Source organism: Ursus arctos, unplaced genomic scaffold (assembly GCF_023065955.2).
Source record: "Ursus arctos isolate Adak ecotype North America unplaced genomic scaffold, UrsArc2.0 scaffold_28, whole genome shotgun sequence".
Taxonomy (NCBI): domain Eukaryota; kingdom Metazoa; phylum Chordata; class Mammalia; order Carnivora; family Ursidae; genus Ursus; species Ursus arctos.
In genome coordinates, this window is record NW_026622963.1 from 7,655,077 (window position 1) to 7,672,026 (window position 16,950).

The window sequence follows — 16,950 nt, forward strand, 5'->3', positions numbered from 1 at the left end:
GTAAAATGGGAATATATATTAAAGAAGCAGGAAAGTTAAATGAGATGCCAAAGCCATATTCAATATTTGAATGTAGGTCTCTTTAACTTCAAACTCTGGCTCTTTTTTTTTTTTTTTTAATTTTTATTATGTTACGTTAATCACCATACAGTACATCTTTAGAGGGAGTAGTTTTCTAAATAAAAGCTTCTTGCAGCAAACTCTGGCTCTTAACTTTAGTCTCATTGCAGCATGAAGCAAATCATTTACCTCTCTGACATTTGGTTTCCTTTTTTTTTTCCCCAACATTTGGTTTCTTCATCTGTAGGAGTTACATATATAATCTCTAAAGTCCTGTATACCTCATTACAATATAATGAAATTACGTGCTTTATTAAAAATTTTCTCGGGGCGCCTGGGTGGCGCAGTCGATAAGCGTCTGCCTTCAGCTCAGGGCGTGATCCCAGCATTCTGGGATCGAGCCCCACATCAGGCTCCTCCACTAGGAGCCTGCTTCTCCCTCTCCCACTCCCCCTGCTTGTGTTCCCTCTCTTACTGGCTGTCTCTATCAAATAAATAAATAAAATCTTTTAAAAAAAAATTTTTTTTCTCAAATTAGAAACAGAATACTAAGACATGGGAAAAAGCCCAAGGCACAATGCTCATGAAAAGCAGTAAGATAAACACCTGAGCTACCACTGTTTTTCTGTTTCGAGAATTTGCCAAAAATTTAGAAAAGGTAACAGTTCCATATGCAGGCATACCTCAGAGATAGTGTGGGTTCAGTTCCAGACCACTACAATAAAGCAAATCTCAAAATAACATGAGGCAAATAATTGTTTTGGTTTCCCAGTACAGATAACAGTTATATCTACACCTGTAGTCTCTTAAGTGTGCAATAGGATTATGTCTAAAAAACAATGTACAAACCTTAATTTAAAAGCAATGTATTGCTAAAAAATGCTAACCATCATCTGAGCTTTCAGCTAGTTGTAATCACAGATCACAGATCGCCATAACAAATATAAAAATAATATAAAAGTTTGAAATATTGCAAGAATTACCAAAATATGAGACAGACACAAAGTTACCAAAGGCTGTTGGAAAAATGGTGCCAAAAGACTTACTCAATATAAACCAATTTGTAAAAAAACACAACATCTGCACAGTGCAATAAACAAGGTATGTTTGCACTTATTAAAAAATCTTCTAGCAGCCTCTGAAAAAATACAATGTTCTGCCCATGACAGAAATAGCAATTATATGGAAAGTGATGCACAGTGTAAGCTGAATTAAAGATCATAATACACAATATTTCTTTTACTCATAAAAATCAATCTGCATAATACAAATGTTAACTTGATCTAATTATACTAATAAAAATATGTACCGTTCATTATGCTCTTGATAAACGAGTCTGGACTTCTCCAGTAGATATTTTTCAACATAGGCACTAGAAGAAAAATAAAATTGGTTGATATAAATAATAAAGCTTACGATAGATAAATATTTTTTCAGAGAAGATCCAAAAGTATAAAGAATACTATCCAGATCATTTTAGTGCACTTACCATTATAACTGTGTTATAAATGCTGTTATCTGTGTTAAATTCATAAACTCTTAAGTCTTTTTTTTTTTTTTGGCTTTCAATAAAGCAAAATAAAGTCAGAAGTTCAAAACATGGCACACAAGACCCACCCATGGCACAGGCTTTACTTTCTTTCCAGGATCATATGCCACTACACATTCTTTCAGATATTGTACTTTGGCCAGGTGACTACATAAGGCTCAAAGACATACTTTCTTAACATATTCATGCTACTGCCACATTCTGGAATCTATTCGTTTATTATTTACTGATTTATTCAATAACTGTTCATTAACTGGGCACTGTGCTAAGCACTGTTCAAATATGGAAATAAATGATACACTATCTGTTCTCAAGGGGCTTTCAGACTAGTGGAGGAAATATGTAAACAAGGGGCTATCATACTGAGTTTATATAGGATTTACTATAGAGCAATGACCAGAATATTATGGCTATACCAAGGGAGACAGGTAAGATTCAATCCAAGAAGGAAAAAATTATATAAGGAACAATTTCCAGAGAGGTAAGTACAAAGCACATAGTAAGCATTCACAAAATCTATTTGGTGACTGACTGAGTAAATGACTCTGAAATCTGAAATACTGACCAGAAGAAGGCAAGGAAAACTGCTTTATGCAAAGGCATAAAAGAAGGAGGGTACTTAACCTCAGGGAAGATAATTACTCAATATGGCTAGAGAATGAGATAGAGAAGGAGGGTACTTAACTTTGGGGAAGATAATTACTCAACATGGCTAGAGAACGAGATAGAGAATGAGAGAATGAGATGAGGACTAGTTGAAGAAGGACCAATATACTATGTGCCAGAAGAATGGAATTTATCCTGAAAGTAATGAGGAACTAAAACATAAATTGTATTTCTGGATATGTCATTCTCTTTATCTAGACTGTACCTCTTCAAGTCTTCAATACCTCTCGCCCAAATTGAAGCAATCAGTTAAGCTCCCACAGGAAAAGAGGATCCTACCGTCTGAAATTTAAAAGCTTTAGACTATTGAATCCAAATTACATAGCACAAACCTCTGTGGAGTCAAAATCTGACTTTTGAGCTTTTATTCCCATCAGTTCCCTTCTATTGCATGCTCAGTATTTCAGCTACTCCTAAATACAGGTTATTCCCTCAAGCATGCCATTCACTCCTGGCTACATTTGTCTGTGCTCTTCCTTCCACTTCTAATTCTACAGTCTATACCCACTCTCTATCCAACAGGCTCCATTCATTCATAAAATGAAGCACAAATGTGCCATTTTTGCAAACCCATTACTACCACTACCAGTAATTAAAATGTATCACCTCCTCTGAATTACCATCATCACCTCTAGTCTAAACTACTGAAACAGGTTCTTATCTGTCTAAAATGGGAGAAAGGGAACATAAACTAATACGTTAAATTCTTTTGAGTATAGCTGACACACACTGCATTAGTTTCAAGGTGTTCAGGTATATAACGTAGTGATTCAGCAAGTTTACACACTATACTATGCTCACCACAAATGTAGCTGTCATCCTTCACCATGCCCTATTAAAATATCACTGACTACATTCCTTATATGGTACCCTTTATTCCCATGACTTACTTATTCCATAACTGGTAGCCTGTATATGATACTCCCCTTCACTCATTTTGTCCATTCCACCACCTTCCTTCCCTCTGGCAACCATCAACTTGTTCTCTGTATTTATAGGTCTAATTCTGCTTTTTGCTTATTCATTTGTGTTTTAGATTCCACATAGTATGTTAAATTCTTATATCCACCCTGCATAGCAAATATTACTGTCTATTTCACAAGTGGAGAAACCAATGCTTAAAGACATTAGGATCATGTAGCTAGTAAACAGCAGAACCATGATTTGAAGCCAGGTCTATTCAACTACAAAGGCTCCCTCTTTCAACTATAACAACATACTCCTAGACATCTCTCCTTCCTCCTCTCCAATCCATGAGTTATACTGCTGTAAGAGTTATTTACCCATAAAATAAGATTTACTCATGTTATTCCTCTACTTTCACTTGCCACTCATACTAAAGTACACAAGGGTAAACTGATGTTACATCTACCTGGGATTGTCTTTTTTTTTTTTTAATGCATCAGCACAGAAAAAGAAAAATAGACAAAGCAAATATGGCAAAATGCGATAACTGTTGAGTCTAAATGGGCATTCCTTCTACTATTCTCTTTACTTCACTGTATGTTTGACATTTGTTATAATAAAATTTTTAAATCTGCTTCCCAATCAAGAGGATAAATTAGATACATTAGAGCTTTATTCACAATCTGAAATCAACTGAACACTATGTCCTTAATCTGAAGCCACTGAACTTACCTCCTCAAGTACACCAAGATCCTGTTATGATTCCATTCATCTGCTAATGCCAATTCCTCAAATGATAATGTGATTTCCCACTTTTTCTCCTTACAATTTTTCAAGACCCAAGATAAAAATCACCTTTTATTGTGAACTTCTCCAGACACATGCTTCAATCACTGTACTTGTCTCATTTACTGCAATCCTCTTACACAAACATATCTTCCCCAAAAGACTATGAGAATGTTAATGGCAGAGAACATGTGTACATTTTTTTTGTCCTCAACACTTAGCCCAGTGCCTGGTACTCCATAAATGTTTGCCTAATGAATGATAAAATGAAAGATGAAAATGTTTAATATATATTTGCTAAGAGTTAAAATTTTTCAATATGAAAAAAAATTTTTTCAATATGTATGTGTTGACTTACTAATCAAGATGAAGATTTTTGGTCATCACTGTTACAAGAGAATGTTTAACCTTTTCAGATAATCGCTTAACATGTAAGAGCCAGCATTTCATTCATAGAATGGGAAAATAAACATCTGCCATTCCTAACTCATAAAACTGTCTTAAGAATCAATGAATATATATAATGATACTTTGTACATTACAAAGCAACATATACAACTGTACTTATTATCAACATCTCTTGTATCACAACCATAAATACTAGAAAAGTGCAACTTGACAACTTGGCTGTATCCCATTTTTATAAGAAGTACCATGGTTTTCAAATCAGAAAGGAAATGAGGTATGAAACTCACCAGTGAAGGACTTATCCTTCTTGTTTTGTTTTTTCTGGGGGGGGGGGGTAGGATATATATAGCTTTGGTCAAATTTTTAAATTAAAAGCAGAAGTAAAAAGCACAATTAAAATAGCATAAAAAGGAAAAATACTAACCAATCTCACTTACTAATATGGATGCAAAAATCATAAAAACTAGAAAACAGAACAACCAATTTATATGTGCGTGTATAAATATGTGTACATATGTAGGTGTGTGAGTGTATCTTTGTACGACCAAGTGGGATTATTTTCCCAGGAACACAAAATGATTCAATATTAGAAAAATAATGATAATACCGACAGCTCTCAAAATGAAGATCATGCTAATCTTCACAGATGCCCAAAATACATTTGATAAAATGCAGTATTATTTTGTTACTCAAAAAACCACTCATAGAAAATTTAAATTGATGCCTAACTCATTAACATGGTAAAATGTCCTAAAATCAGTATTTTACTTAGTGGAGAAAAGTAAAGTCATTCACATAAAGGTCTGAAACAATATTATTTGGAATCAGAGAAGAGAGAAAATAATTAAAGATATAAGAACAGAAAAGCAGGTAAAAATATCTATTTTTGCAGATATACTAAGAAAGGGTAAAAGAAATAATAGTAAAACTAATGCAAACAATAATTCAGTAAGATAACAAGATACAACTTAATATAAAAATTAATAAATTTCACATATACAAACAACTAGAAGATATAATGCAAGAGAAAAATCACACTTTTAATAACAAAACATTAAAAGATACTTAGATAAGATACTTAGGAATAAACTCAATATGAATACAAAAAATTTTAAAGCATTTCTAAATTGCACAAAGATGTGAATTATCCCCAAATTAATATATACATTTAATATTATTCCAATAAAAGCAAGCCATGAAGGCATGGAAGAAAATTTAATACATAGTGCTAAGGCAAAGAATCCAAACTGTAAAGACTATATACTATATGGTTCCAACTATAGGACATTCTGGAAAAGGCAAAACTAGGGGTACTATAAAAAGATACATGGTTGCCAAGTGTTATTGGGTAAGAAGGGATGAACAGGCAAACCACAGAGGATTTTAGAGCAGTAAAACTATTTCACATGATACTGTAATGGTGAATACATGTCTTTATACAATTGTCAAAGCCCACAGAACATACCACACAAATGGAACACAACAATATAAGATGTTATTAATAGGGGAAACTGGGGGATAGGGTGAAGAGGTATATGGGAACTCTCTGTACTTTCTACTCATTTTTGTTGTGACCCTAAAACTACTCTAAAAATAAAGTCTATTAGATGCTTTAAAATTAGAAAGAATATTGCTGGAACAACCAGAAGTACTCTATTTACAGACTGTAATAAGAAATGTTATTGTAACAAAATTAAATTTCTTGAATATAACAGCATTATGTAAGAAAATGTGGCTGTGATTCCTGTGGGGAGTCAAATTATATGCCCAACTTACTCAAAAACAATTTTAAAAGTGGATGTATGCATAATACAGAGAAATAAAGCAAATGTAGCAAATTGTTAACAATTAGCAAATCTAAGTTACAGATGTATGTGTTACACTATTCTTTGAACTTTTCTCAGGCTTCAACTTTTCCAAAAAAAAAAGTTTAGAGGAAGAAAACTGAATGCAGACACCAATGTCACTATTCTCATTAAAGAGCAAATGAACAATCTGGATTATGAAGAGACAATGGTTAAAATAAAAACATACTACAAAGCCTGCTACTGCTATTGCTACTTACCCAAGTACAGTGCCAGTTTCTTGGTAATTTACTTGAATAAATTTGCCAAAACGACTTGAATTGTTATTATGAGCTGTCTTTGCATTTCCAAAGGCCTGTCAAAATAAATAGTCTCATTAATTTCATTCTTGCTTAGGTTGGCTCAAAGAGACAAAATGCAATTCTCTTTAACTTCAGACTCATATGGTTCAGGTAAAGTAAAAGAGAGCAATTAATAGTTGAAATAAAACCAAGTAGAAAGTACTTTATGCTCTTCATTAAAATAAATCTTAATTTTAAAAACGTAACACTCCTTAAAGTTAATTTAACTTTTACATTCAAGAGCCACCAAACTTTCTTAATATATTTATAAATTGTTTAAAATCTTGCTAAATTAAATAAATAGGAGCTAGACACAGAATAATTACATCAAAATAATTGCAATTTTAGAATAGTATAAATGAAATAAAATTTCACTATGTAATTACACTTTATCACATCAACTTAAAACAAAGCTACAGTACTACTTTAAAAAGAATTAAAAATACATAAGCTGCCTAAATTGTTACCAAAGTATACACAATGCAATGAATGCTACCCAGCAATAAAGATAAACTGGTACATACATCAACATTAATGAATATCAGAACATTATGACATGTGGAAGAAACCAAACTCAAAGACTACATACTGTACTAAGAAATTTTAGAAAAGGCAAAACAACAGTAACAAGAAGAAGACAAGAGTTGTCTGGGAATGGGGGTGGAGTTGGGAAATGTGTAAAAGGGGCACAAGATGTAATAAAAATATTCTATAGCTTCACTGTATGATGGTGGTTATATAAGTGTATATACATTTATCAAAAACCCCACTATAAATTTATTGTAAGTTATATATCCCAATAAAATTTCTTAAAATAGAAATTTAAAAGCATAATCCCCAGTTGAACTCACATATTCAACAATTTGAATGAATTTCCAAGACATAATGCTAAATGAGAGAAGCTATTCTCAAAACTTTACTTAGTATATGATTCCATTTCTGTGACATTTTGAAAAAAAAAAAAAAAAAAACAATGGAAAACAGACAAGTAGTTCCCATGAATTAGTATGGGAGAAAATAAAGAGGATATGAAGATAAAGAATAGCGTGAAGGAGTTTCAAGTAGTGGAACTTTTCTGCATTTGGATAGTATAGAGATGGTTACCCAAATCAATGTTTTAAAATTCATAAATTTTACTGAAATTTTAATTCTATTTAAATTTAATTCTCTTAATTTTAATTTAAATATCTCCTAAAAAAGGTAAATCACTCAAAAATTAAGGCCAAAAAAAGACAATCTCTGATATGTAAATCTGAAAATTTTCATCATAAGCCAGCCCACACTAAAAGGAACATTAAAGGAAGTCCGTCATGCAGAAGGAAAATATCATACTCAAATATGGATCAGTGCAGAAAATGGAGAACAGCAAAAATGGTAACTATAAAGGTAAATATATAAAGTATTTATTACTTAAATCTCTTGAAAAGATCATTAAAACAGGTCACAGAAAATGATAAAGATCTCTGAAAAATCCTTTCTTCATTAGAGAAATAAAACTAAAAAAAAATTACCCAAATCAACTTTTTGACAACTCTAGAAATTAACTAAAAGCTTACAATAATCCTTTGTAGGGGAACACTTAATCAAGGAAAACAGCCAAATCTCAGTAAGAAAAACAGGCATTGTAGCATTTTAACTCACCCAATTACCATATCCCTCTCCTTAGCTCCATGCTGAAGAGAAATGCAACACTCTATAATTACAGTCTGTTTAAAAGGCAGCCTAGTAGCCATTGAAAAATCAAAACAGGATTATAGCCAAAGCCTCATGCCACAGGTAACTGTCAGAATTTGAGCTATATGGTATTTCCCTGGAAAACCTTACTCGAAGGATTATCTTTACCTGACCTGACTTGGAGCTCACTCACAAGAGACAGCCTTTTCACCCATGTATGTTTGTTAAAAAAAAACAATCAGAGGCAATTGTTTAAACACTGCAACTGCCTAAGGTAGCAATAGGAGAATGAGGCAAAAAATGAGAAAACCAAACAACTTAAAAGGAAAACGTAATGAATGATTTCTACAAAAGGGGCATTTAAAGATCTGAAATAGGGATGCTTAGATGGCTCAGTCAGTTAAGCGTCTGCCTTTGGCTCAAGTCATGATCCCAGGGTCCTGGGATCCAGCCCCGCGTCAGGCTCCCTGCTCAGCAAGGAGTGTCTTTTCCTTCTGGCTTGTGCTCGCTCGCTCTCTCTGTCAAATAAATAAAATCTCAAAAAAAATAAAGATCTGAAATATTCCAGGGAATGTAAAAGGTGTTGTGCCTGTGCAGGACTGTGCACATGCCCAGAAATATACACACGCTCAGTAAAGAGCTGAGATCTCTGGTTGATATTTAAGTTCTATGAAAATAGGAAGTAAAAGGTAAGGCAGATTTGACAATTGCCTGATTAAATGTTGACAAGTATCTAAGAAGCACGTAAAACTTCACAGAAAAAACTAGGAGCCTTATTGCTCCAGGGCATTTAAAAAAAAAAAAACCTTGTCCAATTATTATCTGACCACTAAGCTAAATGAAGAAAGAATGTAAAGGCCTCACAGGAAAAAGAACAGACTTCACACACATACTCCAAAGAAGCATAGAACAACCAAACAGCAATAACAAAACAACCACTGCAAACCCTGGGAGGAGGGAAAAATCTCATTTCCAGAACTGCCACACTGTATTAATAAAAATGCCCACTTTTCACCAAAATATTGTAAGACATGCAAAGAAGAAAGAAAGTATGGACCGAGAAAATTTTATAAAAGCAATAAACAGAAACTATCCCTGACAAAACCCAGATGTGAGAGCTCCAAAGCCAAAACTTTGTACCAGCTATTTTAAATATTTTCAAACAACTAAAGGAAAATACGAAAAGGATGCCTTAACAGCAGAGAATATCAGTGAAGGGGTAGAAATTATAAAAATTCCAGTATTGAAAAGTACACTAACTAAAATGAAAAATTCACTGGAGGAGCTCAAGTAGAGACATAAGCAAGCAGATACAGTAGAAAACACAAAATGAATATTTCAACAATGAAAGGCCCAATACTGCCCAAATTTCATGAAAAACACTAATCTACAGATCCAACAACCTTCACAAACTCCAAGCATGAAAAACTAAAAAAGCTCTGCACCTAGACAAATAATGATCAAATTGCTGAAAGACAAAGAATAGTTCTTATATGGTCCCAGGGTCCTGAGATGGAGCCCTGCATTGGGCTCCCTCCTCAGCAGAGAGTCTGCCTCTCGCTCTCCATCTGCCTCTTCCCCCACTTGTGTTCTTTGTCTCTCTCAAATAAATAAAGTCTTAAAAAAAAAAAAAAAGAATAGTTCTTATAAGCAGTGAAAGAGATGAAGCAACTACCATATAAAGGTTCCTCAATAAGCCTAACACCTAATTTCTCCAAGTAAAACATTAAGAATTAACGACAGTGGAGTAAATATATTCAAATTGCTGAGAAAAGCCTGTCAACCAAGAAATCTGTGTCCAGTAAAACTATCTTTCAAAATTAAAGGAGAAATTAAGACATTTAAATAAACAAAAACTGAAAGAATACATTCAGCAGATGGGCCTTACAAAAAATACTAAATGAAGTAATTCAAGCTGAAATGAAGAGACACTTGATAACAAAGCAAATCTATATGAAGAAATAAAGACCACAAGCAAAAGTAAATGTAATATAAATACAAAACAGAGTATAAATATTTTGTTTGTAACTTTTTTCCTTCTACCTGACCTGAAAGACAATTCCATAAAACAATAAATATAAATCTGTGTGTATGGACATACAATGTAGAAAAACTTAATTTATATGAAAATAAAGCACAAAAGAGGGGGAAAGGAACAGAGCTATACAGAAGAAAGTTTTTACATATTACTGAAATTAAATTGGTAGTAATCCAAACTGAATTGTTATGTTAACTGGAATGCTCAGGAATACCACTAAAAAAAATAACCAAAAAACCCAAGAGAGAGACAACAAAATTAAAATGGTACACTAGATAACATTTCCTTAACCTAACAGAAAGTAGTAATAGAAAAATACAGGACATAAAAAAGCATATTAAAAAAACAAATGGCAGGGGCGCCTGGATGACCCAGACGCTTAAAGCGTCTGACTCTTGATATCGGCTCAAGTCACAACTTCAGGGTTGTGAGATCAAGCCCTACATCAGGCTCTATGCCGGGGGAAGCCTGCATAAGATTCCCTCTCTCTCTCTCCCTTTGCCCCTCACCCCAACTCATGCACTCACTCTCAGGAAAGGAAAAAAAATAATAAAAATGTGCAGGCATAAATCCTACATTATGAGTAATTATATTAACTGTAAACGGATCAAACATTCCAGTCAAAAGATAGATAACTGGCAGAATGGATTTTTTTTCTATTTTTAATGATCCAATTCCATGCTTTCGCCAAGAGACATACTTCAGATTCAAAGTCACAGACAAGTTCAAAGTAGTTCTATATCTCCTTTAAAAATTGAAACTTTGTTTAAAACTTTCCTGCAAACTTATCAGATAAAATATTAGTATCCAAAATCTATAAAGAACTTATCAAACTCAACATCCAAAAAAAAAAAAAAAAAAAACAAAACTCCAGTCAAGAAATGGAAAGAAGACATGAATAAATATTTCTCCAAAGAAGACATACAAATGGCCAACAGACACATGAAAAAATGCTCCACGTCACTTGGCATCAGGGAAATACAAATCAAAATCACAAGATACCACTCTCACACCAGTCAGAATGGCTAAAATTAACAACTCAGGAAACGAGATGTTGGTGAGGATGCAGAGAAAGGTAGCAATGCAAACTGGTGTAGCCACTCTGGAAAACAGTATGCAGGTTCCTCAAGAAGTTAAAAATACAGCAACCCTATGACACAGCTATTGCACTACTAGGTATTTACCCAAAGGATACAAACAGTGATTCGAAAGGGCACATGCACCCCAATGTTTATAGCAGCAATGCTCACAAGAGCCAAAATATGGAAAGAGCCCAAATGTCCATCAACAGATGAATGGATAAAGATGATGTGGTATATGGGGCGTTGGGTGACTCAGTCGCTTAAGCATCTGCCTTTGGCTCAGGTCATGATCCCAGCATCCTGGGATCTAGCTCTGCATTGGGCTCCCTGTTCAGCAGGGAGTCTGTGTCTCCCTCCCTCTGCTCTTTCTCTCTCTCTCAAATAAATAAATGTTACACACACACACTGGACTATTACTCAACCACCAAAAAGAATGAAATCTTGTCATCCGCAACAATGTGGATGGAACTAGAGGGTATCATGCTAAGTGAAATAAGTCAGTCAGAGAAAGACAAATACCCTATGATTTCACTCATTTGTGGAATTTAAGAAACAAAACAAATGAACATAGGGGAAGGGAAGGAAAGATAAAATAAGATGAAAATTGAGAAAGAGGCAAACCATAAGAGATGCGGAACTCTAGGAAACAAACTGAGGGCTGCTGGAGGGGAGGGAGGTGGGGGATGGGCATTAAGGAGGGAACATAAATGGAATGAGCACTGGGTGTTACATGCAACTGATGAATCACTAAACTCTATCTCTGAAACTAATAAATTTTTAAAAATTTAAATAAAATAATAAATTAAAAAAAAACTCTTCCTGCAAAGAAAACCACAGGCCTAGATTGTTTCATATCAATCCTAACACTGATAGTAGGGGGAAAAAAAAGTTCTACACAAACTCTTCCAAAAATATAAGACATCCCAACTCATTCCCATGAGGGCAGAATTATCCTGATACCAAAAAAAAAAGAAAAAAATATTAAAGAATACAACATATCAAAAATTTTAAACAAAATTTAAGAAAACCAAATCCAGTAATACATTAAAGGATAATAATCATGACAAGTGGTGTTTATCCCAGGAATGCTGAAATGGTTTACCAATCAAAAATCCATTGATATAATTCACCACATTAACAAACTATTCTTTGTAAACCATATGACCATCTCAAATAGACACAGAAAGAGCATTTGGCAAAATCCAACAATTCCTGATAAAAATTCTAAACAAAGTAGGAATAAAAGAGAATGGGCCTCAATCTAGTAAAGAGCATCTACACAAAACCAACAGCTATCATCATACTTAATGTTTAAAGCTGAATGTTTTCCCCCAGGACAAGAATTTGCTTTCACCACTTATATTCATACTGGCATAATCAGTGAAATCTGCAAGAAAAAAAAAATCCAGATTGGGGGAAAAAAATGCCTTTTTATTCACTAACAGGATTTCCTATGTGGAAAATCCAATGAAAACTTTTAAAAAGTCAGAATATTTATATCTAGTCAGTTTGTAGAATATAAGATCAAAGTGCCAATATCAACTATATCTCTATATATTAGGCACTAACAATTGAAAACTTTTAAATACCATTTATAAAAGCATCAAAAAATACTGACAAATACGGGGCACCTGGGTAGCTCAGTCGTTAAGCATCTGCCTTCAGCTCAGGGCGTGATCCCGGCGTTATGGGATCGAGCCCCACATCAGGCTCCTCCGCTGGGAGCCTGCTTCTTCCTCTCCCACTCCCCCTGCTTGTGTCCCCTCTCTCACTGGCTCTCTCTCTGTGTCAAATAAATAAATAAAATCTTTAAAAAAAAAATACTGACAAATATAACTTACTATAGATGTTAAAGTCCTTTACATTAAAAACAACAAAATACTACTTAGAGAAATTAGAGACGATCTTCATAAATGGGAAAATAAACTTGTTCATAGGTCAGATGACCCATGTTCTAAAATTTATATGGAAATGCAAAGGACAGAATATCCAAACAATTAAGAAAAAGAAGGATTAATACAACCTAATTTCAAAAATTATTATAAAGTTATATAATGATAGTATAGCGCTATCATAAAGACAAATGAATCAATAAAACAGAAGAGAGAATGCAGAAATAAATCCACATATATATGGACAAAAACTTCTTGACAAAGACTAAAGAAAAAACAGTCTTTCAACCAAAAATAGTCTTGAAACAAGTAGATATTCATAGGAAAACACTGGATCTATACCTTATACCATATACAAAATAAACTCAAAATGGATCACAGACCTGAATGCAAAACCTGAAACTATAAAACTAATGAAAAACAAAACAAAACACAGAACATCTTTGTAACCATGGGTTAGTCAGTTTTCTTAAATATGACACCAAAAGCACAATCCATAAGAGAAAAGAAATGGCTAAATTGGACTTTATCAAAATTTAAAATTTTGCTCTTCAAAAGGTACTATTAAGAGAGGGTTAAATCTGAACGAAGTTTCACCAAGGTGGTGAAAGATCTGTACAATGAAAACTATAAGACACTCATGACATACTGAAGAAGACACAAATAAATGAAAAGGTATTCTGTGCACATAGATTGAAGAATTCACATTGTTAAAATGTCCACACTACCCCAAAGCAATCAACAGATTCACTGCAATTCCTATCCAAATTCCAATGGCATTATTCACTGAAGTAGAAAAGACATTCTAAAATTTGTATAGAACCACAGAAGACCCCAAATAACCAAAGCAATCCTGAAAAACAACAAAGCCAGAGGCATTACACTTTCTGATTTCAAATTTTATTAAAATCTATAATAATCAAAACAGTAGAGTACTGTCAAAAAAGCAAACATATATATATTGAAAAAACAAACAACAGAATACAGAGCCCAGAAATAAACCTACACACAAATGGTCAATTAATCTGGGACAAAGAAGCCAAGAATATTCAATGGAGAAAGGACAGTCTCTTCAATAAATGGTGCTGGGAAAACTGGACGGCCACATGAAAAAGATTGAAACCATGTCCTTATCTTATACCATACACAAAAATCAACTCAAAATGGATTAAAGACTTAAACATAAGACCTGAAACCGTAATAACCCTAGAAGGTAAGACATCAGTATTAGAGATGATTTTGGGGGATGACACTAAAAGCAAAGGCAACAAAAGCAAATATAAACAAGTGGAACTATACCAAACCCAAAAGTTTCTGTACAGCAAAGGTAACCATCAACAAAATGAAAAGGCAACATACTGAATGGGAGAAAACACTGGCAAATCATGTACCTGATAAGAGGTTATATCCAAAATATATTAGGAACCCAAACAACTCAATAGCAGGAAAAAAAAAAGATTTTTTTGTATAGAAGATCTAGAAATGGAAAAGAGGTATGAAAAGGAGCTCAACATCACTCATCATTGTGGAAATGCAAATCAAAACCACTATGAAATATCACCTAATACCTGTTAGAATGCTTATTATCCAAGAGACAAGAGGTAACAACTGTTGGCAAGGACATGGGAGAAAAAGTAACCTGTGTATATTGGTCATGGAAATGTAAACTGGTGCAGACACTCTAAAAAAAAAAAAAAAAACAGTATGGTGGTTCCTCAAAAAATTAAAAATAGAAATACCAGGGACGCCTGGGTGGCTCAGTAGGTTAAGCATCCAACTCTTGATTTTCACTCAGGTCATGACCGCAAGGTTGTGTATCATGCTCCATGCTGGGTGTGGAACCTGCTTAAGAGTCTCTCTCTCCCCTTCTCCCTTTGCCCCTCCCCCCCACTCACACACACTCTCTTTCTCTAAAAAAATAAATAATAAATTAATAAATAAAAATAGAAATAGAAATACCATATGATCCAGCAATTCCGCTTCTGGGTATATATCCGAAGGAAATGAAATTACTATCTCAAAGAGATATCTGCACCCCCATGTTCGCTGCAGCATTATTTACAACAGCGAAGACATGAAAACAACCTGAGTGTCCACTGATGAATGAATGGATAAATGTTGTATGTATATACGATGGAATATTATTCAGCCATAAAAAAAAATAAGAAAATCCTGCCATTTGCAACAATACCTTTGAGGGCATTACAAGTTAGATAAGTTAGACAAAGACAAATACTGTATGATCTCATTTATATGTGGAATCTAAAACAAAACTCATGAGAGAGGACTGGTGGTTGCCAGGGAGGATAGGGGAGTGGGGAATGGGTGAAGGTGGTCAAAAGGTACAAATTTCTAGTTGTAAGATAAATAAGTTCTGAGACTGTAATGTACACCATGGTGACTATACTTACCAGTACTGCATCATAAATTTGAAAGTTACTAAGAGAGTAAATCTTTAAAGTTCTCACCTCAAGAAAAAAAAAAAACTGAAATTATGTCAGGTGATAGATGTTAACTAAACTTACTGCGATAATCACTTCTCAATATATACATATATAAATCATTCAGTTGTACACCTTAAATTAATACAGTGATGTATGTCAAATATATCTCAATAAAACTGAGTGAAAAATTTTAAATTCTGCTCTTCAAAAAGTAATATTAAGAAAGAGTTAAATCTTGGAGCGCCTGAGTGGCTCAGTCATTAAGCATCTGCCTTCAGCTCAGGTCATGATCCCAGAGTTGTGGGATTGAGCCCCACATTGGGCTCCCTGCTCGGCGGGAAGCCTGCTTCCCCCTCTCCTACTCCCTCTGCTTGTGTTCCCTCTCTCACTGCCTGTCAAATAAATAAATAAAATCTTTAAAAAAGAAAAGAAAAGAAAGGGTTAAATCTAAATCAAACTGAAAACACAACCGTCCAAAATCACTGAGACACAGCCAAAACAGTTCTAAGAAGGAAATATATAGCGATACAGGCCTACCTCAAGAAACAAGAAAAAGCTCAAATAAACAATCTAAATGTACAACTAAAGGAACTAGAAAAAAGAAAGAAAGAAAGAAAGAAAAAAAACAAAGCCCAAGGTGAGAAGAAGGAAGGAAATAACAAAGAACAGAGTACAAATGAATGACACAGAGACTTAAAAAAGCAACAGGAAAAAAAAAATCAATGAAACCAAGAGCTGGTTCTTTGAAAAGGTAAGCAAAATTGATAAACCCTTAGCCAGACCCATCAAAAAAAGAGAAAGGACCCAAATAAATAATATCAGAAATGAAAGAGATGTAACAACTGACACCACAGAAATAAAAAGAATTGTAAGAGAATTCTACAAAAAACAGTATGGCAACAAACTGAACAACCTAGAAGAAATCTATAAATTCCCAGAAACATACAATCTTTCAAAACTGAACAGGAGAAATAGAAAATCTGAACAGACCCACTACAAGTAACAAAACTGAATCAGTAATCAAAAAATAAAAGTCCAGGACCAGATGGATCCACAGGTGAATTCTACCGAACACTTTAAAAAGAATTAATACGTATTCTCATCAAACTATCCCAAAAAATACAAGGGGAAGGAAAGCTTCCAAATACATTTATGAGGACAGCATTAACCTGATGCCTAAACCAAAAAAAGACACCACCCACACACAAAACAACTACAGGCCAGTATCCCTGATGAAGATAGATGCAAACACCCTCAACAAAATATTACCAAACCATATACAACAATACATTACAGAGA

General features: G+C 33.9%; 1 protein-coding gene across 14 annotated transcripts in view; it reads right to left on the reverse strand.

The window, feature by feature from the left end:
* MYO9A (myosin IXA) overlaps positions 1-16,950 on the reverse strand; it is a 285,328-nt gene that overhangs the window by 219,606 nt on the left and 48,772 nt on the right. For all 14 annotated transcript variants that reach the window (XM_057303771.1, XM_057303769.1, XM_048221939.2 and 11 more), the window contains exons 3-4: positions 6,441-6,535; positions 1,370-1,432 (exon numbers count right to left, since the gene is read on the reverse strand). In XM_057303771.1, coding sequence (XP_057159754.1) covers positions 1,370-1,432; positions 6,441-6,535 — 158 coding nt within the window. The remainder of the gene's footprint in view (positions 1-1,369; positions 1,433-6,440; positions 6,536-16,950) is intronic.